The sequence below is a fragment of the Gadus chalcogrammus genome, chromosome 2 (genome assembly GCF_026213295.1).
Source record: "Gadus chalcogrammus isolate NIFS_2021 chromosome 2, NIFS_Gcha_1.0, whole genome shotgun sequence".
Taxonomy (NCBI): domain Eukaryota; kingdom Metazoa; phylum Chordata; class Actinopteri; order Gadiformes; family Gadidae; genus Gadus; species Gadus chalcogrammus.
This window is the reverse complement of record NC_079413.1, coordinates 13,049,245-13,076,537: the sequence shown is the minus strand read 5'-3', so window position 1 is coordinate 13,076,537 and position 27,293 is coordinate 13,049,245. Positions and strand designations below refer to the sequence as shown.

At 45.7% G+C, this 27,293-nt stretch overlaps 1 protein-coding gene across 4 annotated transcripts; it reads left to right on the top strand.

Annotated features, from left to right (window-relative positions):
• The first annotated feature begins 103 nt into the window (after positions 1-103).
• tbc1d16 (TBC1 domain family, member 16) lies at positions 104-27,293 on the top strand. 4 transcript variants are annotated; one of them, XM_056581695.1, is made up of 14 exons: positions 104-615; positions 2,069-2,664; positions 3,468-3,680; positions 5,329-5,491; positions 5,859-6,188; positions 12,438-12,632; positions 13,029-13,176; positions 13,436-13,600; positions 15,221-15,369; positions 18,572-18,706; positions 20,604-20,790; positions 21,440-21,619; positions 24,918-25,064; positions 26,100-27,293. In XM_056581695.1, the coding sequence occupies exons 3-14, from the start codon at positions 3,500-3,502 to the stop codon at positions 26,382-26,384; spliced, it is 2,265 nt and encodes a 754-aa protein (XP_056437670.1). In that variant the 5' UTR covers positions 104-615; positions 2,069-2,664; positions 3,468-3,499; the 3' UTR covers positions 26,385-27,293. The 4 variants fall into 4 exon arrangements, with proteins under 4 accessions (XP_056437670.1, XP_056437663.1, XP_056437647.1 ...); XM_056581688.1 differs by having other exon boundaries at positions 104-2,180; positions 2,601-2,664; XM_056581672.1 differs by having other exon boundaries at positions 104-2,664.

The window sequence follows — 27,293 nt, the reverse complement described above, 5'->3', positions numbered from 1 at the left end:
GATGCATATCAGTTATCATTGTTCAAATAGAAAATAAATAGTTTCGACATATTGTTAATTATTAAAAAAAAAAAAAGAAAGATATATCGGTCGTGGAAGGATTTTATGGTCTCAACAAGTCCGCACGGAAGAGATGATGATGATCTTCTCTTGTCTCTTGCGTCCTCGTGACGTGATGTTCAGACTCAGAGCAGTGGTCCTGATGATGCGCATAGAGAACCAACTGCATTCTAGCTTAGTCCTCGTGACCTCTAAATCAATACGTTATATATTCAATATTTCTTTAGCTCAAGGGTTTATCACATGTTATTTATGAAACAAACGGCGTTTAAAACGTTCATAAATCATTGTAAATTAACGGCTTTTCAGTCTTCGCCTTTTTCTATTCCGGAAGCAGCGGGATTTGGGGGTTGTGTCTAAAGCAGCAGCGTTAAACGTGTGGTGTCACTGTCATAGCTCACCGATACACACAGGGATACTCTCTCATCCTACCAATAACACAAGGGGGAACATACCTCAAATAAACAACAACGTTTGTGCATGATAGCCAGCTATTGCTCCCCATGCAAGATGGACGTTAGCCATGGACTGTAGACTTCTCCGGCGGGATTGAAGGTGAGAGCTCTGACGCTTCTCTCCTGTCTGTGTGTGTCGTGTGTGTGTGTGTTTACCTCGTCGGGCCATTTCATTCATTCCTCCGTCAATTCACCGGTGTGTCTCTGTCGCCAACAATAACATGATGTGATTGTTCTCAATGCCTCACTCTAATTCGGTGTTCAACTTAAGTTTCCATAGATTGTGTCATATGAACCGATTGCCGTCTGGGTCGAGCTGGCTAACTCAAATATTTATGTTCAAAGATGCAAAAGCAACAGATGAACTGTAACTGCAGGACAACCACCGTTGAATGAAATGGTTAGGATCCTCTTTTGCTAACCACGGTGCAAAAACATAAAGGAAAATAACTTGTCCTAAAGAGCCTGCTGTCAGATAAAGTATGATGCTGCTGGTGGTGGTGCTGCTGCTACTACTACTACTACTACTACTACTACTACTACTACTACGGCAACGACGATATACCTAGCCTAATAGTACTCAGAAGATGGGCATATGTGGAAGGCTGAATCAGTCCTGTTCGTCATGTTACTATTCAGTGGCTAATATATAGGTCACTCTGTGATGTTCAATATCTGTTTTTTTATTAATAATTTAATTGAATGGTGCTAATGTCTTCGCAATGGATAATAACCAAAAAATGTTGGTGACAAATGTGTAACAATAAGATACCCTAACGAAGATGTAGGCTATGCAATAAATAATGTGTATTCATGTTAGGCCATTTGTAAATTCAGTGTAGTTTTCCTAAATTTGTGTTTCCAGAACCCTGGGGCATTCCAGCTATAATATAAAGTTGAAAGCCTCGCTACTAAAATATAATTCCAATGTTGCCAAGAGGTGGAATTAGCATAATAAGAGAGAACAATTGTGAGGATTTTATCTGTTTCTTCTCTCTTATCTACAGTACAGCATGGTAAAATTAAGCCCCATATGACAGTGGGGGTTATTTATATGGCAGCAACGGTAATCTGAGGCAGCAGATACCATGCCAGTGTTGCCCCCCCACTGAGAAATATGTTTGAATATCATATTTTAAATCTGGCAGTTGATTTTATTTCATCACTTATTAACATGTGTCAGGGAGAAAAAGTGTTTACTGTGTTACACAGGCCTGGCATCTGGACGTGTTGGCACATCAAAATCACCTACTTACCTCCTTCAGTCACATACAGACCAAAATAACCACAGGTCTATCTGTGCCGACCGAGTGGAGCACATTGTAACCGTTATCAGGGTGTGTCGGCCATGTGCATTTTGGTTAAATATAATCAACCAGGAATGGGACATTTGCAGCGATTGGACTATCCCGTGTGACCAGTTTATGGGGTGAAAGATACCAGTTTATGTATCTGAGTTCTTTGAGTTGGCACTTGGTGGTTTGGGAACTATTGAGTTTTTTTGAGCTTTTTTGTTTCCTATCTCCCTGGCTTGTGTTTGGACTCCATGGCAGTACCCACTTCCTGTCTGGCATCAGGAAGTGGACCAGCCTGTTTTAATCAAAGAAGGTAAACATGGGAACATGAGGAAGCATACCAAAAGGCCACGTGGTGATAACATCCGAGGTAGGACGCGTTGGTGCGAACACATAACAGTAAGGTTCAGGAGTAATTCAGTCATATACATATGCCACACAGCACGGCTAAAGGCTAACGGGCAAATAAAAACATACATCTCCATTTGCATCTTGGGGACTTTTAACTTATTAGATTGGTAGGCACTTTAATCCAAAGCGATTAACAGTACAGATATGTTAGCAGCTAGGGGGTTGGAGCGTCTAGCTCACTGATGCCTACAGGTAGTTTGGGTTAGACATTTTGTACCAATTTTGGTTAGCAATCAAACCCTGACCGCACTGCACTTACACTTTCCTTCACCATGAAAACAAAGCGTCCATCTCGGACACCAAACTCAGTTTGGTGGCGAGTCAAGAGGAGGTCATTTCAGTATCCATACTGGTGTCCTTGTTTCCCTTTCTTGATAAGCGCTTGGGAGTCAGTACAGGTGCCACAAGAACACTGTTTGCTCGCGTCTTTCTGAAGCGTTCAGGTGGGTGTTTCATGTGTTTACACAAGGTGGGTCGCACACCAATACACTCTTGCCTTGTGCTCGTGTGTATTTATATGTTTTTGTAAAATTAAAACGTTCTAAGGAAAAAAGTCTGGGCTTGACCTCCCGGTGGAGGACCCTGCATTAAGCAGTGAACAAAAAGTGTGCCACAGGAGAATACATTTCTAGGTTTAGACAACTGATTCAAAGTTGTAATTCTCATCCAGCCTGTGCTTACTCGATTTCCTTAACCATATATTCTCCTTGTTGTTCCTCTTTAAACCTTCCCCATCTGACTCCATTCTACCTCCTTACATGCCCTCCTTTCCATATCTCCATCTTACCCCTCCTCTCGCTCAACCTCCACGACCCCTTCTCTCTTTCTCTACCTCCTCATACCTCTGTTTTCCCCCTTCTCTGTTTTACTCCTTCATCCATTCCATTTCTGTATCTCTCTCCCTCTGTCTCTCCCTCCATACCTCTACCCCAACTGTCTGGACACCTCTAACCCTCCTCCCTCTCCATCTCTCCCTCTGTCCCTCCCCCCATACCTCTGTCTGGATGCCTCTAACCCTCCTCCCTCGCCATCCCTCCCTCTGTCCCTCCCCCCATACCTCTGTCTGGATACCTCTAACCCTCCTCCCTCTCCATCCCTCCCTCTGTCCCTCCCCCCATACCTCTGTCTGGATACCTCTAACCCTCCTCCCTCTCCATCCCTCCCTCTGTCCCTCCCCCCATACCTCTGTCTGGATACCTCTAACCCTCCTCCCTCTCCATCCCTCCCTCTGTCCCCCCTTCCCCAGAGGATGGGCCCAGGTTCCGGCGACCTGTGGAGATGTCTCTTGGTCGGCTACTGCGGCGCGCCTCCTCCAAGGCCTCCGACCTCCTGACCTTTAACCCCGGCGCCGGGGGCTCGTCGGCGCGCTCAGGCCTGGACGGGGAAATCATCTTCTCCAAAAACAACGTCTGTGTGCACCCCGCCGAGCCGCTGCCCGGGCTCGGAGAACACCATCCAGGTACGCTTCTGCCACTCTGCCCCCCCCCCCCGTGTCGGGAAGCCTACTGGGGGGGGGAGTGTGCGTTCCTCAATGTGTCACGCAAGTCCGAACAAGTGTTCTTGTTTGACCACCGCAGGAGACATATAATCGCTTATCTCTGTTGTACAGCAACTGATTGTACTGACATGCGTTCAATTAGAAACTCTTTCAGAAGCTCATTCAATGTGGAATCAAACGCTTGTGGTACATAACCGTGTTGGGTTTTGAAGTCTGTCGGTCCTCCTCCGAATCTCTTGTGACTTTCAGAATTTGTCGAACATACTGTTATTCTGTAAATGGGGTATACTTGGTAGCATTCAATTAGCTGTTGAACTGAAGTTTTATGGAAGTTAAGGCAACACATTCATTTTGATGTTTCTATGGTGTCCCTGAGCTACCATTACTGAGCCGTGTAGCGATTCCAGAGTTTTAAAAATACAAAAGCAAATGCAAACCATTAAGTAAATCAACCTAATGATGTCGGATGTTTATTTGAATAATGGTTTTAAAGCAGGGCTGAAGTATATTGAGTAGCCGACTGTAACACAATAATATAATACAATAATACAAAATAACCTGTGAGTCAATAGCATATCCATCAATGCATTATTATCAAGTAAAAAATAATCTTCTGAAGTGTTGGCTAAGTACAGCATGAAGTTACCTGCTGTACTTTCTGAGCAGACAAAATGACCTTTTCCGACCATGGGCTGATGTTCATGACTTGGTTTCATTTAAGGCTGTTAATGGATGTGTGCAGTGTTCTTCTGTGTATTCTAGCCGACGATGCAAATTGTTTTAGCCTTTAGCAATTCATGCTTACTCCCCAGTTAAGTCCAAACAACACATAACATGGAAGGAAGCTGCTCTTCAAGTTATCTGTAGTAGATCATTAGTCTAGTCACCCATTACTGCCTCAATCATTTGGGATAAACTATGTTACTGAGTGATTTAGCGATCCCGTTTAAAACAGTCAGGAAGAATGCACATTTTTCAGAATGGGATTCTTGTAGGTCACTTTATAAATGACTTTGTTGTTTTCAAAATGCCTTACTTACACTTATGTGACAAAGTTAGCTATACTTTTTAAAGGAGGCTAAAGGCTTGATGTGTTATCATACCTGATAATAGCTGCTCATTTAGTTTTATATGAGAAGCCGGCAAGTGGTTTATTATTATTTGATGATTCTCATTATTATTGTCACACGCTGTGTGCAGAAGAACTGGAAAAAGATCATAGAATCAATCTCACAAAGTACTCTATATGATCAAGCCATATCGTAGAAATTCTGATGATGGGTTCATTTGACTATGTCCTCATTCAGCAGACACTTCTCTCAAAGGTGACTCAGAATGCAGTAAAGAGCATAGGCAAAAAGTGGATAGGCAGCAAGGTTCAACAAGGTTGTGGACATCAGGGCAATCAAACCCATTACCTAGCGCCTCAGATGACGACACCCTTTAACCTAATACAACCCCCTTCCTGCATACTTTGTTCACCCTAGTAAATGGATAGTGTTCCATCTCGGGTTACAAGAGGGCCACTATGTGTGTGTGTCACTGTTAACTGCCTATCCTGTCACTAACGTTCCCTGTGGTGGTTTGATGGTGGTGCTGCCCCCTGCAGGCTACCTGTGCGTGCACGTGGAGAAGGACGACAGCCTGGGCACCACGCTCATCCTGACCTGGGTGCCCAACTGCCGCATCCAGCGACAGGACGAGGAGGCCCTCCGCTACATCACCCCGGAGAGCTCCCCCGTGCGCCGAAACGCCCGTCACCGGGGCCGAAGGTGAGGATAGGGGGGGGGGGCTCTTGTCTTGGCTCTGATGTGGTGAATGCCAAGGCATGTTCCTGAAGCGAGAATAGTTGTGTTTTTTCTTGAAGGTACCTCGGGAGGTCACATGTTGATTGATCATTGTTGCAACTTATACTTCTAGTAAGTTAAAGGTTAGTTAGGTTTAAAGGTCTTAACTCTAAAGGCTATCTCAGCTGTGCCGCCTCCTGTCGTGTCCAGGGAGATTTGTGCACAACACAAATTGGCTTCCTGTAACGTATTTGAGGTTGTTTCAGAATTGTGCGTTGAGGGAAACTTCAGATGAGGTTGGACTCCCAACCCAACCCCCATCTCCCCTTCCCCCGCCCCCTCTCCATTCCAGGCCTCGCTCACGCCCCCCCACGGCCCAGGAGGAGGACGTGGTGGTAGACGAGGACAGGAGCGTCACCAGGCCGGTCCCCACCACCAGCACCACCAGCGACGGCCAGAGGCTCCCAGTGGCGGGGGAGGCCGGTGGGGAGCCCTCTCCGACCCGGCACCAGGCCTCGTCCCTGGGGACGGGGGACGAGGGAGACGAGCTTTCGGATGAGGTGAGCCGGGACAGCACCATGGGCTCGGACTCGGACACCTTCTCCTCGCCCTTCTGCCTGTCGCCCGTCAGCGAGGCTCTCTGCGAGAGCAGCGGCTCCGTCTTCCTGGACAACGAAAGCAGGTGGGTGGGGGAAAAGTAGGAGTAGACTGTTTTTCGGACTATTTCCTATTGCTACTCTGCATTTTGGCCAGTTGTTTGTTTAAACTAGGTCCCCAGCCCTTTTTCTGTAGTTGCTCCACTTTCGAATGAATGCGTGTTTTTTCTTTAGCTTGTAAATCTTGAATTAAGCTCTTCGCTTGGTTACGAAAGTTAGCTTTTACGTCAATGTAAATGGACATAAGGTGGATTGGAAATGTAGATGGGAGGCTATGTATGTGTTATTGCTGTGTGTTTTAAATGGAACTGATGAAAAAGATACATGATTTCAGATTATTTTTTATAATGGGGTACGTTTTTCTTCTAGACAGGAGATGATGATGGATTGCAAAAATCCAGTTATTTCTATAATTGAGTTGAATGTGTGTGTTATCTTCTAAAATGTTGTCCTTAAAATTGTTGTAATTTGCTTTCGTATTTTAAGGGGTTTGGTAAATATAAACCTCATCATGGTATCAATCTTTTTTTGTGTACATCCTAGTTAGCTAGACTGTAATGAGAAGACTAGCAATGTGTAACATGCTACAGAAGCACATACATGTAACATGTTACAAGAACAGCAACACTACGTTGTCTAGCTTTGACTAACTTGTATAAAAAATTACTCAATTTTTTCAGTTACCAACTGCTATATTCAAAATATTATATATACCCTGATTACTCGACCACAGTTTACCACACGGTGGAGCTCATCACGACAGAAACTCCCATCGCCACCTACAGCTCACACTGCAGTTTCCTCATGCCACCACACGGTCGAGCCAAAGAGGGTAGAATTGACGCTAGAGGCGTATTATTGCGGCGCTTGATGTGGTATGTCGTCGGCTGTATCATGGTGGCTGATCATGCGTTGCTAGGGTTTTTAGTCACCATAGGGCGTGTGCTTGTGACTAATAAGATGCATGGCAATGAGTCATCTAGAGATGCTTACAGTGCTGGTGTGATTTGACAAGATTTGGTGCATACCCTTTCTGAAAAAAACCACAAAAAAACCATAATGTTTGTTTTCTCTCTTTACCGCCTGCATCCCGCTAGGGCGTTGAGTGCATAGCCCCTCCGCTGCTGGATTCTGTTTCCTTATCGAGGGAACCATCTGGATGGGCTATTGGGTTTGCTTTTCTGACCTTACAGCCATTTGACTTTACGATTCCCTCATAGCCTGTTTCCACACAGCCATTTGGCTGAGGAACTGCCCTGTATGTGTGTTTTTTGTGAGAGAGAGCGTTAGTGTGTGTGTGTGCGCTTGTGTGTGTGTCAGAGAGAGAGAGAGAGAGAGAGAGAGAGAGAGAGAGAGAGAGAGAGAGAGAGAGAGAGAGAGAGAGAGAGAGAGAGAGAGAGAGAGAGAGAGAGAGAGAGAGAGAGAGAGAGAGAGAGAGAGAGAGAGAGAGAATGAATTTGTGTGTGCGACTGCTTTAACTACTCAGAGCCTGGTTTTCTGGAAATGCAGGCAGTGTGTGACTTGGCAGCGAGGCTCCCTGGTGCACAGCTTCTCCTCTCAACTCTCCCTCCTCCTCCTCCACTGCTGTGCGACCTGTTTAACTGTCAGGCCTCTCCTCCTCCTCCTCCTCCTCCTTCTCCTCCAGCACCCTGGCTGGCACCAACCATTCATTCCTCGCTCTCTCTCCTCCCGCAGCTCCATTCAGATGTCTCTCTCTCTCGCCACCTTCATTCTTTGCCCTGCCATGCTCTCCATCTCCATCATCCCTCCCTCCTCTTTCTGCCCTTAACTTCAGTCACCAACCCTCCAACATGCCCCCTGCTCCCCATACAGCCCTCTCCTTATCGTTTGTCCTCTCTTTCTCTTCCTCTCTCTCTCTTTGTCTGCTTTTCTACTATCTCCGCTCCTCTATTTCTTTCTCTCTCTCTCTCTATTTTCTCCCCAACCCTCTTCGCTGACTCTGTGTGTGTGTTGGTGTTGCTGGGCTAAATGTCAGTTCTCTCTCCCTCCCTCCCTCCCTCCCTCCCCTTCTCTCTCTAATTGACACTGTTAAGGGGCCAGGAAATGGAAACATGTCACTTGGAATCATTCACATAGAGAGAGCTGAGCGAGCGGGCATCAACATAATACAGAGACAATACAGGGGGAGAAAGGGAGTTCATATTTGATTTAGCTAGTTTCACTTGATGATTCATATTCTGTTCATTATGAATCCCCAATGAGGTTGACATGCAGGTTTGCAGCATTAAAATCTCCTAATGTTTAAAAAAAAAAAAAAAAACTGCTGACTTTTGCGTACGGGTGTGCGCACTTTGGAATACAATTTTTCGTCGCGTTTGGCTTGTGCTTCACAGAACACCACATAGATCGTTCCAGATTTCTACCCAAATCAAACCATGAAGCTCCATTCAAGACTTAATATGTTAAAGGGGGGAGAAAAACGCCTGAAAACCAATTCCTGTTTAGAGTTTACAGGTTACAGATGTCTACTTTCTGAGGACTGTTGGCCACACAGCTGTCTGTCTATCCCAGGGTTAGATGGAGGTTGGTGCGTTTCCCACGAGACGGTCTCCAGACGTCCCTGGTCCAAGCCCCTGGTTCTCTGTGAGTGCAATAGAAGGTCGTGTCTCTGGGGGGAGTTGGGCAGGGAATGACACGCAAGGACGAGAGAGGGAGAAAGAGAGTGGGAGGGAGGGAGGGAGGGAGGGAGAGAGAAAGTGTTGCTCGCCTTGGGGCAGTCACACCTCGGGCCTGGAGGGACGAGCCGTTTCAAAATGCTGCACCGTTTCTAAAACAGCTTGTTGACACGACGGGTTCTTTGGATTTACACTCCCACCCCACCCCCACCCCTACCTCACTCTCTCTCACTCCCTTTTTTCCCTTTTTTCAACCGTTGTTTTCTTTATTTTTCCCCCTGGTCTTGATGAGGACCAGAGCTGGTCACTTGACACCTTTTTTCATAGGGTCGACGGAATTAACATTTCGTACAAGAAGGGAACGCAGTGCCTCGATCCACACATAGAGGTCCCAAGAGAGTGTGTTTAATGTGTTTATTTATTATTTGTTGATTTATTTCCACAAGCAGCCCATTTGGACTCGTAAACACAACGCAAACTTTGACGATCCGCAGGTCTACAGAAAGAAACGAAATGTATGTATAAATTTCAAACAATAATATGGTATCTTCCATATTTGAGGTCACTTAAGCCCCCATCCCCCTGCTCTCCCTACCCCTTTGCCTAAGGCCTGAGGCCTCCCCACTGGGATCCAGGCCTAGGCCTCCCCCTGGGCTCCGGACTTCACCCCTGGGCTCCACGCCTAGGCCTCCCCCTGGGCTCCAGAACTAGGATTCAATCCTGGGCTACATGCCTAGGTCTTACCCCTGGGCTCCAGGCCTAGGCCTCACCCCTGAGCTCCAGGCCTGGGCTGCTAAGCGTCTAGTTGTATGGTTTGATGCAGGGGTTAGCGGGCAAATAAACCAGGCTGCAGCTTGGATTGATCAGCCTTGTTAGCTTCTCATCTGCCGACAAGGGAAATGATTAGCAAGACATGATTGATTCAGGGTGGGAGGAATCAGCCATTCCCCTCTTTTTTCTCTTTTCCCCCTCTCTTTCTCTTCCTCTGTGTCTATCTCTCTCTTGCTCGCTCTCTCTTTCTCTGTCTCTCATTTTCCCTGTCTCTTCTTTTTCTTCTCTCTCTCTCTCTCTCTCTCTCGCTCTCGCTCTCGCTCTCTCTCTCTCTCTCTCTCTCTCTCTCTCTCTCTCTCCCCCCCTTCTTCTGTCTCTTTCCTACTGCAACCCTTTTTTCTTCCCTTTACAACTCTCTCTCTGCCTCGTGTTTATGTATTTCTTTATTTATTTTAGGTTTATTTGAATAGGAACAGATAAAGAAACATCGATAAGCTTGAGACAGTCATCCGTTGTTTGCATTTTAGTGGAAATAACATAAAATGAAAAAGAAAAGAAGATATAGAGAGAGAACATTGTAAAAAACAAAGTATGCCAGCAAGTTTGTTGCTGAATTAGCCAGAACTTTGTGTTTCTTTTGAAGGTGTCAAATGTAGGGATACATTTCAAGTCGTCTAGAAGTGAATTTTGTCCCTTTTACTGAAAAGGCAGTTTAAACGGAAGATGTGTGTCTCTCTCTCTCTTGTCAATGATCTGTTCTTTCTATTTTAGTAGAGCGTGTTTTCATTTGCCAATCTTTATTTCAGGAAGTGTTAACTGCTTGACTCAAAGCATTTCCCTGTTCCACCGTGGGCTTCAATAAAATGTACATTGATCTGCTCTTTGCACAATATCTGCCCAATACGTGTTTTCTTTTTTGTTTTTCTTATTCAAACCCGTAGAAGTCGTGTTGGCTACTCCTGTCTGGAGATTAGGCTTGTGTAAACGTATTGTGGGAGAGGTATGTTATAGACTGTCTTGAGTGTCAAAGGCTTTCTAACAGTTAACACTTCCCGATCTGCTAGCTCGTCAGAGGCGTGTGTGAGAGTCCATTATGGACATTAGCCATGCTCTATCAAATCTTTGTGTGTGTGTGTGTGTGTGTGTGTGTGTGTGTGTGTGTGTGTGTGTGTGTGTGTGTGTGTGTGTGTGCGTGTGCGCGCACATGTGTGCTACAGTTTATTGCACCAGTCCTAATAAACTGCAGGACAAATGCACATAGGAACATAACCAAGCACACAGATGCCGCTTTCACACCAAAAAGAACCGAGAGCCAGTTCCGGGCTGGTGCTAGGGCCAGTTCCAAACTGGTTCCAGCCTTACCCCAGTTAAGAACCGGTTGGTTTCACACCGGCCAGAGCCAGCCATAGAGCCGGCGTGAGCAACGTCATGACGTCACTACAAACGTCTCCGCTAGTGAGCTTGGACAGAAGCATACGGCCGACATCTTTCTTTATTCTGGGTGGAAATAGTAACATAGTTACGCCATTAAATGCGTTTATGGAAACATTTTTAGCGAGAAATGTGCATTTTACTTTCATAATGTTCGCTCGGTGAATGTGAAGGATGTTTGGTTTGATAGTTATGACGAAGAGGGAACGCTCCGTTCACTTGCATGGACACGGACTCATCTAGCTGCGTTGGCGCGTTGACGCGTTGAACCACCACTACAATGATCAAGCGTCAGGTTAGGCGCGCAGAAGAACCCTCGCGCCAGTTTCAAACACAACAACAACAATTTCGTCTTCGATTCAATCCGTGTATGGTTCGTTCTTTGAATATTCCGATTTAAAACAAAATCAGAAAAAACAAAAAAGAACCATACACGGATTCACGTCCATTGTTTACTTCGGTGTTTTAAAAAATGCCGGTCTTCGTTGGTCTTCCTGTTTATGAAGGTTCGGATAACTCCGCCCCCTGCCCCCGGCGTAAAAGCGGTTCTAGTTCTAGCCCAGCTCTAAAGTGGGGCCAGAGTTGAACCGGTTTTTAGGGGCCGGAGCCGGTTCTTTGGCGGTGTGAAACCAAAGCCCTGGCCCTAGCTCCGAACTGGCCCGGAACCGGCCCCGATTTTGCGGCGGTGTGAAAGGGGCAAGAGAGTGTTGTAAAATAACAACTTGTTTGTGTGCTCTTCCTGGGTATTCCCATTTGTTGGCCTCAAAGAGATTCAGGCCTTTTGTCTGTGTGTATGTGTTTGAGTGTGCGTGTGTGTGTGTGTGTGTACATTTTTGTGTGTGTGTACATGCACATGTCTCTTCTCGCAGTGGAACCAAAGCTCAGGTTTCAATGACGGGAACAGCATGGCCGCCTTGGGGGAATGACAAGGAAATTGGACAGCGCAGAGTGTGATTTGTGTGTGTGTGTGTGTGTGTGTGTGTTTGTGTGTGTGTGTGTGTGCAGCCTCCATGCATTCCTCCCAGTCTCAGCCATATTGAGACACAAGACAACAGGGCAGAATCAGCAGAGAGTCCAGGCTTAGGCAATATGTCTGAGCCTTCATCAGAGGACTCAACCACAAAACTACGAGTTTACGAGACGGCTACGCCTTTTGTCTACAAGACAAGCATTAATAAAGCCCTGATTTAGGGAATATTGATATTATCTATTATGCAATTTTCATCGTGAGAATTTGGCTTCAGGCATAACCCAACCAACGGGTAAAAAATGAAGTGATTTCCAAAAAACCTTCTTTGCAGGCCTTTACAATTCTTTTGACGCAGCTCTCACTCCAAGACTGTTAAAGACGCCAACAAAAAACACGCTTGGTCTCTATCGTCAATCAAGTATCTCATCTTCATGGGTCCCTCTCCTTGTCTCTGTGTTCCTCCCCAGGGAGATGTGCGACGAATCCATGACCCCCTCAGTAAGCTCCGCCTCCAGCCTGGACAGCCACGCCCCTTCCGAGTGCAGCAGCCAATCGCAGGGCATGCGCTGGGAGGAGCAGCAGAAGGCCCTGGCGCTGGAGCAGCTGTGCGGCGTGTTCCGGGTGGACCTGGGTCACATGCGATCCCTTCGACTCTTCTTCAGGTCAGTCGGCAGGGGTCCACAGGGTTGAGAGGAGGTCGGCAGGGGCTCATGTTGTTTTCGTGACCTCAGTGACCTCTCGGGATTCACTTTCCCCGTGGTCCTTTGCCTTGAGGAGCCCAAAAGAAAAGTCACCTAGGTGGAGTGTGGCACCCACCTGGTTGGCGTGTAGTAACAGACAATGCTGTAAACCCATTTTCGTAATTGCCAAATTATGGTCTATTATCTAGGATTGAAGTGAATCCTCCAATTTGCGAATGCCGGGCATGTTCACGATTCGGGCGCTTCTGGTGCACACCTATCGCAGGGAGAGAAAGGGGCTCTTTGTGCCAGAGAAAACTGTGAGCTATTGTATCGTGGGAGCCTTTGAAGCACTGTGTTGTTTGTGTGCCCTGGCAGCGATGAGGCGTGCACCAGTGGGCAGCTGGTGATCGCCAGCAGAGAGAGCCAGTACAAGATCCTCCACTTCCACCACGCCGGCCTGGACAAGCTGGCCGAGGTCTTCCACCAGTGGAAGTGCTGCAGGGAGACCCAGCTCAAAGACCAGGTCAGGGGAGCGCCACTTTAACCTGCACTGTGTCACGTTTCGACCGCAGCAATTAACTCCATTAAAAAATACGTCTGAACTCCCAACGTTTCTCGATGAATAGAACGCGCCCGTCGACGAGTAGTTCCATCCAGGGAACATAAATTGTTTTAGCCTGGTATACTTTCTTTCTTCCATTTCTGTTTTCTCACTAACTCTCACTCACTCACTCACTCGCTCACTCTCTCCCTCACTCACTCACTCTCTCACTCTCACTCAGGTGGTGGATGAGAAGTCCTGCATGCAGTTCTCCATCCGCAGGCCGGTGCTGCCGTCGGCAGAGAGCCACCCGGAGGAGCGGCTTTACCGCCGGCTGGAGGTCAACACCTGGCTGAGGCACTTCAACCGCAACGGACAGGTGGAGGAGGAGTACAAGCTGCGCAAGGTGTGTTGTTGACGGGGGGGGGGGGGGGATGTGATGATGGGTTAAGTGGGTGTTCCTGTGTTGGAGAGAGAGAAGGAGATTGGGGGAGAGAATGGAACATCTTTGAAAAGTATGATAGTAAATCCAGTGTCATAAATGCTCCAGTCATTTGCAAAATATCCCCTTGAGTCCCAAACTGAATAATTTTGTGCACATTTGCACAAAAATGCTTTGGTTGGCTCAGTATATTAACTAAGATATTCTATGAGTCTTTCTTTTTTCATATCATAAAAATGTAGCCACTGCAGCCCTGAATTCTGCATTCATTTTTTAGCCATCCCGTTTTCAGTGGAACAACAGATTTAGGTTCTTTATTCTGCTGTAGGCTATGAAAGTTAACAAGGTTATTTTAGCTCACGGCATGCTGGCCAGCTGATTGGACAAAAGGTTGCACATTTATTTTAGTGAGTGGTGATGAGACTGTAGCTGTGCTGTTATGTTATGAGTACGTCATAGCTGTGCGGTTATTGAAAGTTAATTAACACCCAGTAAGAATCAAGTATATGTGTATATATATATATATATATATATGTGTATATATATATATATATATTTCTGTCTCATATTCACGGTACAAGATATATTAGCTATATCTAAGTATTAATTATGTTATCTCGTGGATGTCAAAGATCACATGATGTCTTGATTCATGTTCCCCCCGAGATCTTAATTTGAATGCTGGTTTAACCCCTGCACAAAACAAAACCTGCTGCTTTTAGCTCCGGAGTCTGTTTCCTCTTTTTAGTCATCAAACTGAAACATGACAAATCGTTCCAGTCATACGGGGAACTTGCAGCGCACCACCTCGTAAGGTCAGGGGCGAGGTTGAGCTTTTATATGCTGAGTCATCTGTGCTTCGTGCAGCACACTGGAGGTACTGAGATAACTCAGTGACCATGCATAGTGTGTTTTAAGCATTGTCCCGAGTCATTCATGAACCTCTTTCTAGATGTAGATCTTCGTTAAACAATGCAAGATGGCTACTACCTCAGAGCACTCACAAGCTCTCTCTTGAAAAATAGGTTGTAATCTCAATGAGACCAAGTTTGTGGCTTTGACAAAGGTTAAATACAAATGCATGAAATGCTATTCAGAAGTTGTATCCAGAGCAATCCAGTGAATGCAGGGAGAAAGGTCATTAAGCAGTAGGGGGGCTAGAGCCTTTTTGATTGATGAAGTAAACCCTTCCAGTCATCTGGGGATATTGGGGATCGAACCCAGTACCCTTTTAGATGGGATTGAAACAACCTAGCAGCTAAACTATCCTGTCCCTTCCTTCCCTCTTCCTGTTACCCTTTTGAGTGTTAGTCCAAATCTGGCCTATTTATTCAAATATGTCGTCCTTATGTATATAAATATATTGTTTGTATATTTTATGGGAGTTGTACTTATTCTTAAATTACATTTCTTCATTCTATTTTTGATTATTTTATCTGCCATCAATTATGGAAGATACCCGTATATGCTCTGCTGTGACACCCAAATATGTCCTCTGGGATTTAAATAAGATTTGATCAAACGGTTGCCTGAAACCTCCTCCCTCCCCTCCTCCACCCCCTCTCTCCTCCCCCCGGCCTCCAGGCCATCTTCTTCGGTGGTATCGACCCGTCCATCAGAGGCGAGGTGTGGCCCTTCCTGCTCGGCTACTACAGCTGTGACTCCTCTTCCGAGCAACGTGAGGCCTGGAGGCTGCAGAAGCGCACGCACTACCACGACGTGCAACAGCGCAGGTGGGCGCACGTGTGTGTGTGTGTGTGTGTGTGTGTGTGTGTGTGTGTGTGTGTGTGTGTGTGTGTGTGTGTGTGTGTGTGTGTGTGTGTGTGTGTGTGTGTGTGTGTGTGTGTGTGTGTGTGTGAGAGCGTTTAAGTGCCTGTACTGTTGTCTGTGATAAATATGTTCAGGTCAAATTTAAGTGCAGCCACGTAAATCATATCCATGGAAGCCGAGACAAATTCATGCCGAGAAAATGAAGTCTCGATATCCTGACATTGATGCATTTAATGAGCGATGACATTGTCGCCACAGTGGCTGCCAAAATTCTCAGTCGCTCAGTCGCTCTCTCTCACGCACATACACACATGCAAACACAGACAAACCACACATTTGTTTGTGGTTTCCTGACTATCAATAAGGCGCTTTCTCTGAAGGGGTGTTAAGGGAACGCAGCAGGTGTGCAGTAAATGTTCTCTGGGGGAAACGGCATGTCAACGCGTATCTCTTCATATATTCACATCAACACCGAGCTGTGCCACAACATACAGCGTGTGTGTGTGTGTGTGTGTGTGTGTGTGTGTGTGTGTGTGTGTGTGTGTGTGTGTGTGTGTGTGTGTGTGTGTGTGTGTGTGTGTGTGTGTGTGTGTGTGTGTGTGTGTGTGTGTGCGTCGTTATACGTGTGTGTCTGGATTTGTGTTTTTGCGTCTGTCCGTATGTGTTTTTAATTGTATGTGAATGTCTATCATTGTGTGTGTCAGTATGTGTGTGCATGTGTCATTGTTATCACGACTTGCGTCCTTTATTGTGTAGTTGTGATGTGTGTAATTGTGTATTTGTCTTTGATTTCTTTTGCATATTTGTGTGTGTTTTTGTTTTCTGTAATCGTGTGTTTGTGTGTGTGTGTGTGCAAGTGTCATTATCATCGCGTACGTCTGTCATTGTGTGTGTGTGTGTGTGAGTGTCATTTGTGTGTGTGTGTGTGTGTGTGTTTCAACCCGGTCCCCTTCCCCCGTCACCGTCATAAAGATGGTAATTAAAGGGGGTGGGCGGTGTGCTCTATTAACATATTGAATAGTTCACCGGGTCCCATCTTAAGTCCAGTAATTAGAGCCCGCTGGTACTCTGGTACTCTGGACTCCTCCTGAAACCCCCACTTGACTGGGAGCCCCCCAGGGAAGCGCAGCTTGGATCAATTAAGAACCAAGGTTTCAGCGTCATCTCGGTAATCTCAATTTAAACTCAATTTAAACCCCCTTTCGATGCCCTTGGCAGGCAGTTGTACACTGTAATATTGTGAAAAGATATATAGTATATATTTATATATTTTAGTAGTTTAACAGCCACATAGCTGCATTGAAGCATGTAGATGTTTTCCAGCGTTGAGTTGAGATCCTGCGGTTGTAATTCACCTTCCTCTGGTGCAAATGATGGCCTCTGCTTTTGGATTACGGACTATAGTGGGGAATTAACCATTCCCCTTGAAGTCAATAAAAGGCGTGTTCGTCAATAACGCATCATGATTGTATAATAAAGACTCATCAGTAGGATTTTATGATGAGTATGTTATGAAAAATTGATGGGTGTAGGGAAAAATCTATACTTTTCCATTTCTGTTATTTAAGCGGTTTATTTTCATGGTGGACATTTTTCTTCAGTTTTACCACAGAACCAGACTGTTCCAGAATAGAGAATTAAACAACATGTACTTTTCAACCACACACAACAGCTGAGTTTGACAGTTTGACTCCTATTTGTGTTAGGCTGATTACCTGTTAGCGAAAAAAACAAATATCGCAAAAATATGTACCGAACTCTACAGTATTTTAGGAGAGTGAAATAGAGTGAAAACAGGTACCTAGGTGCCCTGGGAGGCACCAGCAACGCAACCAGAAGGACACCACCAAACACACAGTTGCGCGGCATTGCATCAGGTGTGCTGCCATTGTTCCTTGTGGGGTTTCATGGAAAACAAACAGTGTTAATTAAATCCCCCCACCCTTCACACACACACGCACACTCACACACACACTCACACACACACACACTCTCACACACACACACACACACACACACACACACACACACACACACACACACACACACACACACACCCCACAAAGGACAGCGCTGCTTTATTACCTGCAAGGTGAATAATACAATAATAACTGTGTATTGTTGCAGGGGTGTTGTTGTCCTTTGAGGAGTGTCTTTGATGGAGAAATGACCTCCCCTCCACCTTCAACCACGCATCCACCCTCCCCCCTTCTCCTCTATTCCCCTACACCCCTGCGTTTATGAGCTAATCATTAATCTTTTACACAGTCACATTTACAAGTCTACCTTTCTTTTAATGTGACTTTTATCAGTAAACACCTAAATAAATTATATGCCGTATATATAATCTCTACATAGTCACATATTTTCCTTTCCTAAATTCCGCCATAGTAGCTGAAGAATGACTACTTCCTCCATTATCAGTGTCTCACAAGGAACCACACCTGATGCCAACTTTGTTTTCTTAAACGGTGACATTCCACTTTATACATGTCAGAGCCGTTGACAGTTGCTAATAAACGTTAATGTTAAAATGCCAACAGCATTGGGTATTAAAGAGGAACCATCACTCTGGGATGATTTTTAATGTAAGATAATACTGCTTAATATGCGTATTGAGAAAGAAAGTGCAGCCTGCAATGTCAACTCCGTCTCCGCTAAAAGGTTGGACCGTTTGGCTTTGTTCTGCTGAATCTGTCCGATGGAGAATTCAAATCCCAGACCTATAACTGAAGTTGCCCAACTTTTCCAACGGCATCAGGTGTGGTTCCTTGTGGGTTTTCATGAAGGAAACAGTGTTATCTAAATACACACACGCACACCGCTTCAAAGGACAGCCCCGCTTTATTACCTGCAAGATACATAATACAATAATAACTGTGTATTGTTGCGGGGTGTGGTTGTTCTTTGAGGAGTGTCTTTGATGGAGAAATGACCTCCCCACTGCTTCCAACCACTCTTCTACCCTCCCTTCTCCTCTGTTTTCCTATACCTCCGCCTTTGCGAGCCAATCAACAATCTTTTACACCACAGTAACAACTACAAGTCAAACTCAGTTATCGTGACATCTATGAAGTACATACAAAATACAAGCTTTTAAAAGACGCTGTGAATGTGGTTTCCTCTGAGTGTCTTTAACTGGGTCCTGGTCTGGGGCCCGTGCAGGTTGTCCATGACCCCTGAGGAGCACAGCGAGTTCTGGAGGAAGGTCCAGTTCACGGTGGACAAGGACGTGGTGAGGACGGACCGCAGCAACCTCTTCTTCAGAGGGGAGAACAACCCCAATGTGGAGATCATGAGGTCTGGGGAAAATCTTTCTCTCTCACGGCCGCTCGGTCTCTCTCGCTCCGTCTCTCTGTCGCTTTCACTCACTCCTCTTCATCAGTTCCCCTTTGCTTCAACTGTCACTCTTTTTTCATTTCCACACTTAAATTTTGCCCCATTTTCAGCCCCTCAAGCTTCACTCTGTTCACACTTCATATCTCAGACATATCTGTCTGTCTGTCTCCCCTTTCAAAATCTTTCTCTTGTCTCTTATCTGCTGCTTGCATTCCCTTATTTCAATAAAAAGAATGAAACAAAGTATAAATAATGATTTTGACATGCATACAAAAATAATTATACTAAAAAAACACCATAAAATGCAAAAAACAACTTAAAAGTTTAAATGATATCTGAAGAGACCAAATCTATTTATAAAAGCTCCCTCTTTCCGTCTCTCAATCCACTGATTTTCTCTGCCTGTTCCTCCACATTTTCATACCTGCCTTGCTCATCGCCTGACTCTGTACACTCTAGTACCTCCTCATTTCATACCACCAAGCCCTCGGGGAAACGGCTAACATGTTTCACGCTTTGTTGAGTCCGACTAAGCCCCCGACCGCACGATTGACTCACACTCACTGCTAATGGCTTTCATTTATTTATTTATTTATGAATAGTAGGGACAAGAGGATTTGAATAGCGTGCTAGGGATGCGACTCTCATTATGGCCGTTGGTACGTGTCTGGGTATAATGTGTCGAGTTGAGGCGCAGAGAGCTTCTCACTCATGTGAGTGTGTTAAATGTAGCCAGTGGCACCTGCCACAGCTGTTTAATATGCATAGCATAGCGTTAGCATGGCACTCACAGAGTGTTATCAGTCGTCACATTCCTGTGACGACTGTGACAACGGTTTCATTGCATTTTTGATTTGATTATCAGAATCAACTTTAAGTTTGAACAAATATATTATTGCATAGGATAGTCTGCTCGAAGAAATGAAAACAAAAGCTAATACACACGACAATAGATTCATGTTTGCATTATATAGAGGCTGTATTAAGAGCATTTGTGGAGATAATGCTCTGGCACTGGGAATTAACTAACGCTGCGCTTATGCCAACGGCTACTGGTTATGTACAGGGGGGATCACTGAACCAATCAAAAAAAACATGGTCTCACTGCTCCTGTCTAACCACTTGAGTAATCTGAAACTGCCTGAATCCTTAACTAACCCTGTATGGAAATAATAACACGCAAACATATACTTTTAATTTGCTTAGCCAAATACTGGCAATTCAAGAAAGACAGCTGTTTTTCATTACTGCTTTCATGAAGTCTGCAACCAGTCAAGGAAGTACAGTGAGACTTGGAAGTAACGATGATAATGATTGGAATTTGGGTGGTGCCATTCGGCGTTTGTTCTGTTACCAAAGCCACTGTTGCATAAGAAAGGGTGAATCATGTAACAACAACAATGTCAGTGGGCTGTGCTGTAAGTGGTTCAAGTTCTTGGGTTTCCAAAAAAAGGGGTTGTCTCCGGTTGTGGGTAGCAGCGGGAGGTTGTCGACGCTCAGCCGGGAGGTTGTGGGTTTGAGTCTACTACGATCGCCGTAGGCGTCCTTAATCCAGCTCATTAGAAACTATCACTGGTAGTCTCTAGAAACCTTCTGCTAAATGACCAAAAAATATGGCCCAATTTCTACCCCTTACCCCTCCCCCTTGTTTTGAAGGGGTAAGGGGTAGAAATGGGATTGGGCCTAAGGCCCAATCCCATTTCTACCCCTTCCCCTTAGCCCTTCCCCTTCCCCCTCCAAAACAAGGGGAAGGGGTAAGGGGTAGAAATGGGATTGGGCCTAAATGTCAAGTGAGTGTAGCGGTAGGTGACGTTTCCTATCTCGGCCTGCGTCCCTCCCCTCCACCCCTTCCCTGCAGGCGGACCCTGCTGAACTACGCCGTGTTTAACCCGGACATGGGCTACTGCCAGGGCATGTCTGACCTGGTGGCCCCCCTGCTGACGGAGGTCCAGGACGAGAGCGACACCTTCTGGTGCTTTGTGGGCCTGATGGAGAACACCATCTTCATCAGCTCGCCCCGCGACGAGGACATGGAGCGCCAGCTGGTACTGACGGGTGGGGGGGTCCGGGTGGGGGGGGGTTAGGGGCTGGGTTGGTGTGTGTGTGTGTGTCAGACACAGTCTTAGTTTGTATGTCGCTTACAACAATTTGGAAAAGATAATCCTGATTTTTGTATCCTTTACTTCAAATATATTATATCTATGCAGTAAAAGTATAGGGGAAATACTGTGTAATTTGTTAATCATTAATAAAATATCTCTATATCCCTAACCCTAACCCTATCTTTAACGCCATCACAACTACCCAATCAACTCCATCACCCTCTCCCCTTTACCTTCAACACCAACACCATCACCACCACCACCACTTCCACCACCACCACTTCACCTCTTCCTTAACACCCCTCCCCCCAATCACCTCCACCTTCTCCATCCTCTCCTCTTCCAACAACACCCTCGCCCCCCCTAAATACCCCCCCATCCCTCCCCCCCCCCCCCCCCCCCCCCCGCCATCAACTCACCCCACGCCCCCCCCCCCCCCCCCCCCCCCCCTCCCCTCCATCAACCCAACAACCACCACCCTCATCAACTGGCCTACTTCCACTCCCATCGACTCTCCCACTGCCCCTCCCCTCCCCCCCCCCCCCCCCCCCCCCATCACCTCCCTCCTCCCCCTCCCCGTCCACCTCTGCAGATGTACCTGCGGGAGCTGCTGCGTCTGATGCTGCCGCCGTTCCACCAGCACCTCACCCAGCTGGGGGAGGACGGCCTGCAGCTGCTCTTCTGCCACCGCTGGGTGCTGCTCTGCTTCAAGAGGGAGTTCCCCGACAACGACGCCCTGCGCATGTGGGAGGCCTGCTGGGCCCACTACCAGGTGAGGGAGGCCCGCATGAGGTCTCTGCCCTGGAGCTTTAACCTGGCGCGCAGACACTCATGCACACATAGCGGGCAGATACCCGCACACATGTACGCACATTTACACACATGTGCGTTGCGAGGTGAATAGAGCTCCCTTGTGCAATAGGGCTTGTACCGGTGACGACAGGTCTTAATGCCCACTCCATTTCTGTGGAATAGAAGCATAGGAATGTTGATGGTGGTAATTGTGTTTCGGTCATTGTTTATTAATGAATCAGGAAATGATCATTACTAAAGTCATCATGGGGTGATGTTGTGTTTCTCATGCAAGCCTTGGCAAAACAAAGTTTGTATCAGCCAAGGATATGGTATATGTACGTTTATTTAGGATTTTAAATAAAGAACACAAGCCACATTATGATGTATTCTGGTGCATTCTGATAGGGGAATCATTGAAAAGGCTAAAAGTTAGGTCACAGTAGTGATGATAAGAGGTGTAATTAAGCATATTCTACCAGGGTGTTCAATGCTTTTCAATGCTCTACTCATCTTCCACAACAATTTAATGTATTTTAAATTTAAATATCGGGGGCTTTTCCAAGCTAACTTTGATATTGTGGAGTCTGTGTGGTTGATGGCTGGTATAAGCAGCCTCACCGGGCACGAGTCAGACTGATTGGACTTTGAGGCTGTACACCTGCTGTGTATTGAGTAATGAATGTGCATAGATAACGATACACGATAAATCCCATAATTATAATGTGATTAATCAGATAAAAAAAGAGGAAGCAATTGACAGCCCTAGTATATAAACGTAGCACACACGTGCGTACACATGTTTGCACTCACAAATACAAACACGTAAACATCCAAACAGATACATACATGCGCACACATGCAAACATGTGCACAGACGCAAGCATACACACATGAAAGCATGGAAACATGCAAGCAAGCACGCATGCAAGCAATCACACATGTATGCACACACACACACACACACACACACACACACACACACACACACACACACACACACACACACACACACACACACACACACACACACACACACACGCAGAAAAAAGGTTGGGGTCATGGTTCCGCATGGTGTGGCTAGCTTGGGTCTAGGTCTAGACGTGTGGTCATGGAAAAGTTGCTGGAGAGAAATGATTAGACTGGTTGGAAGCAGTGTTTGAAGCGGGGTTTTCAGACACTGGGACTTTATTTAGCGTTGGAAACATTGTGTTGTACTAGGGACTGACGACGTCGGTCGCTGAATCCAACGCTTGTCGTTGTTGAGTATATATATACACATATATATTTCATTCAATGATGTCTGTTCCAACAGCAGGTCATAGGGTCCTGGGAGTTACAACAACAAGAGGCGATCAATCTAAATGAATCTAATGAGCCGAGCAACAGGGAGGATGTGGAAACAGGGGAATTAAACATAACAAACGGCTCAGTGAGCGGGAAAGGGGCCTCTTCTCTAAAGGGCGGGCAGAGTCTAATGTGGAGGAGGAGGGAGGGGGGAGGGGGGAGTGGGGATAAAACACATGCAGAGACCCTCCTGAGGTGTGGTCCTATGACATCGGAGCAAGTGGAAAACAAGACGTCCGGCAGACAGATGCTCAGACGGTGGGGAATGACGGCGAAGGGAAAGACAGAATAAAGGAATGAGTTTGACCCCAATGGAGAGAGAGTGGAAGTGAGGGGAAATAATGTGCGTCTGCAGATGGTCCGTGAATGCCATCTTAGGGAAGGGCTGTTGTGTGACTCTCGGAAATATATAGTATCCTCCTGGCTTGTAGTGCTCCTCGTTCCCAGATGCTGTGCCGGCTGTCATAGAGCTGCTTTCAGACCTCTGCATCAGAACACAAGCCTTGCTCAGGCTTGCCAGGTGCCAGAGTATCGGTTGATGACCGAAAGTATGCATATCATGTGCCAACCAAAACCTTTATTTATCCAGCAGAAGAAGACACATTGTGACGTGACATTCTCATTCTCAAGTATGCTCTGATTACAATGCAAGTTACCATTTAGTTGTCAGATTAGAATTAGAATAAATAAACACTAGATATTAAATCATGAAATACTAGATGTGCGAGGAGCTAAAAAAACGTGGCGAACCTCGGATGTTAAATCAATAATAAGCACTTTATAATCCTTCAGCGAAATGAAGAAGTCCATATTCTGAATCTATATAATTCTAGATCATATTATAGATCGCTCTTGAAACGAAAAACTGTTCTCATGCAGGACACACGAGCTGGAGGTTAACGCGCAGTGTGCAGCCCTAAGAGGCATACCTTATATTAGCTTGGATTCTAACAGAAGAAGACTGCATGTATTGCATACTTGTGTTCTATGCATACGTGTTGTGTTGTCCCTTGTCGCTCGCTCTCCTCTGTGATTTCATGGCACAAATGACTGCACTCATTGTTGCCGAATGGAGAATAACAAGGTGTGTGGGTGATAACAGGGTTGCCTGTTCTCATGCAACCGCAGCCAAGGTCCCAGGGGGGTGGGATCTGTTGTGTGTTTTCTTTAGGTAAGGTCACAAAATGAGCTCCCTTATGGGCTGGGAGGGATGGACGAGGGACAGAAGAAATGTCGGATTTCATATTTACTTATTGCTTTCCATATCCTAAATACAATAACGATGCTATCATTATTCATGTCAATATCAACATTTTCATTGCTGGTGGAAATGATGATGATGGTGATAATGTTATTGGTAATATTAATGCTTCTACTTGCTCTCACATGGATGGGAACAGGTATCATTTCTCTGTGGTTATAATGTAGGTCTATCAAAGGAGTGGGTTTGGAGACTATGATTTTGGCGTCATTTTTAAATTGTAAAATATATCAATATAGTATATATATTTATCTGTGCAAGAGTAACATTTAATTGATTTCCAAGTCAAGTTGCTATCTATTACTAGTTCCCAAAAACCTCTTAATGTAAAGTTGCTGTGACAGAAATGTTTTTTATTAGAAAAGAGGAAAGGTCTGTTGTATTCCGAAATGGGAAATGAAACCACACCCCTGGGATATAACGACCAATTACATAGAGCCATTACAGCTCATCCAGTTAATATTGAACATTACGATATCAACTGGCTCTAACCCAAGCACGTTGCTTTTCATCCACAATGACGTCGTTGACCTTCATCTATCTAAACTGTCTTAAAAGTGCAGCTGGAATGAAACATAAAAATGCTATGCAGATGAAATAATTGTTATGGTTATGATTCTCTATGTGACGCAGTAGTTCTGCTGGGTAAACAGCCGGTTCCTCTCCACAGACGGACTACTTCCACCTGTTTCTGTGTGTGGCCATCATCGTGCTGTATGGCGAGGATGTGACCGAACAGCAGCTAGCCACCGACCAAATGCTGCTTCACTTCAGCAACCTGTCCATGCACATGAATGGAGAGCTGGTGCTACGGAAGGTAACGGCAAGACATGCTAATCTATGCTAAGAAATGCTACTTGGATGAAACAAAACAAAATCTAAAACCTTTTTCTTAATGACATTTTGAAACATTTGAAATTTCATTCATTTCTGTGTCATATATAGTATAACATGTGCTTGTGTTTGAATTGTCCAGATCTTGATGGCTTTTAAAAGCCTTAAACAATCCATTTACTATTAACTGCACCGGACAACTTGAGAAATTAGGGAAAATATCCCTTTAACTGAACGTTATTTGTATGTTAAACATGTTTTTCTGCTCTTTATGCTGCTGTGTAAACCTGCTTACCCGGAGTCTGTAAATATCCTCACAAGATGTGTTTGTTTATTCAGCCATGCAGGTCAGGTAGAGTACTGTACTTTAGAGCACTATGCAGCCCCAGTCTAGGCTGTGGGAGGGTAACCTTGATGTAGTGTATATAGATCAAGTGCCTTGAAGTGCTGAATGGTTTCCTAGCAATGCACAAGATTTATGGTTTGTTTGTGTCTCTACCTTGCCCAGTTACTGTGCTTTGTACAGTAGCTGGGTGTGTGTTAGCCTTGCAGCAACTAAGACGTATGGACCATTTTCCTGGTTACCATGCAGCGTTTGTGTGGGGGCAATTATTAAGCAGGGGTATTTTTACTGTAAATAAACAGATCAGTTGAACCCCAACAGTGTGAAGTAAACTAACTAACTCTGGTTCAAACTAGAAATACTTTGTTACGTTACTTAGTTTTTGGAGTATCTTTACTTGTGTTTTGGTATTTTCTAAGACATTTTACCCATGTTACTCACTAGGAAATATACTTGTAGTGAGGATACTGCAGGATGACATCAGGAACAAGACGGAACAAGGATGTTGATTGACTTAAATCTTTCAACTGTCACACACCGAAAAAACAGTATCTTTATTTATTTAATTTTGGTTTCATTTATCTTGCTCAAGGATGCTAACCCTAACCCTGCCCCCCGCAGCTATGCCTTGTCCCAGCTCCCACACCCTCTATTGTTCCTCTTCCATCCAAACAGGCTCGCAGTCTGCTCTACCAGTTCCGCCTCCTACCCAGAATCCCTTGCAGCCTCCACGACCTGTGTAAGCTGTGCGGGCCGGGCATGTGGGACAGCCGCTACATCCCCACCGTGGAGTGTTCCGGGGAGCACCCAGACTCCCAGAGCTGCCCCTATGGAGGCACCCCCGTCCCCCAGCCCTGCTCGCCCTCCCCCGCCTCCACCCCCAACCCCACGACCACCCCCTCCCCCGAGGGCAAGAGGGGCTCAAAGGCCAGGGACATTTTCACCTTCCGCAAGTCTTAAAGCGGCGTGGGACGTACAGAGGAAGGTGACCAGGGGGTTTCAATGGCCTCCGGCTGCTTGGTCGCTCGCCATTACTGTTGGCATCGGCCGAGCATAGTGCAGGGATCCCCCTCCTCAGTCTCTCCTCCTCCGAATGCCGCCGCCGCCATTTTGGTACAGCGCCCGGTTCAGGACTTCCTCTTCACTGCCTTACTGGAAATGGATTCAACAAGATGCTCACTACGGCGCGAGACCAACCCCCTAATGGGTGGGGCGCTGTAAACTGAGGAAGGGAGGCCAGGGAAGCTCTTTTCTATTGGTCGAGCTAAAAGCTGACAATCATCGGCGTCGCCGGTCCACAGGAACTCCAGGTTGCACCCTGCTGCTCACTGGGGCTGATGCCAGAGGCTTTACGGGAAGGAGTCACGTTGAAGACCGGAATGAATCTGTACGGACCGGTTGTTGTTTTTTGATCTTGAACAAATATGTCACTGGTTGGGATCACACAAGGTGTGGAATGTCAGTGTGAATAAGGAAAATATGTTATGCCTATCTGAAGTCAGTGCAAGGCAAATGCCTTTCTCTCAATGTGAAACCCAATCCTCCAAAAGCTAGAAGGGTGAACTCACAAAGAAGATTACAAAGAATTATCCGTTGCTTTTCTCTCGCAACTGTGTATTTGCATTTCAAGCAGTTATTACAAATATTTAGCAATATGATAAAGATATATCCTTGCATGAGCAATTCTTTAAAAAGAAAACTATATACAACAATAATGTGTTAACACAAAACAAAACACTTCCTTTAGGGTAGGGGCTCAACATATTTTCCCAAATCAGATTATTGTAAAAATAAACTACGACAGACCTCATAGTCATAATTTCTCTCTGCTTTAAATACCCCGCCCACTGGCATCAGGTAGGAGGAGGA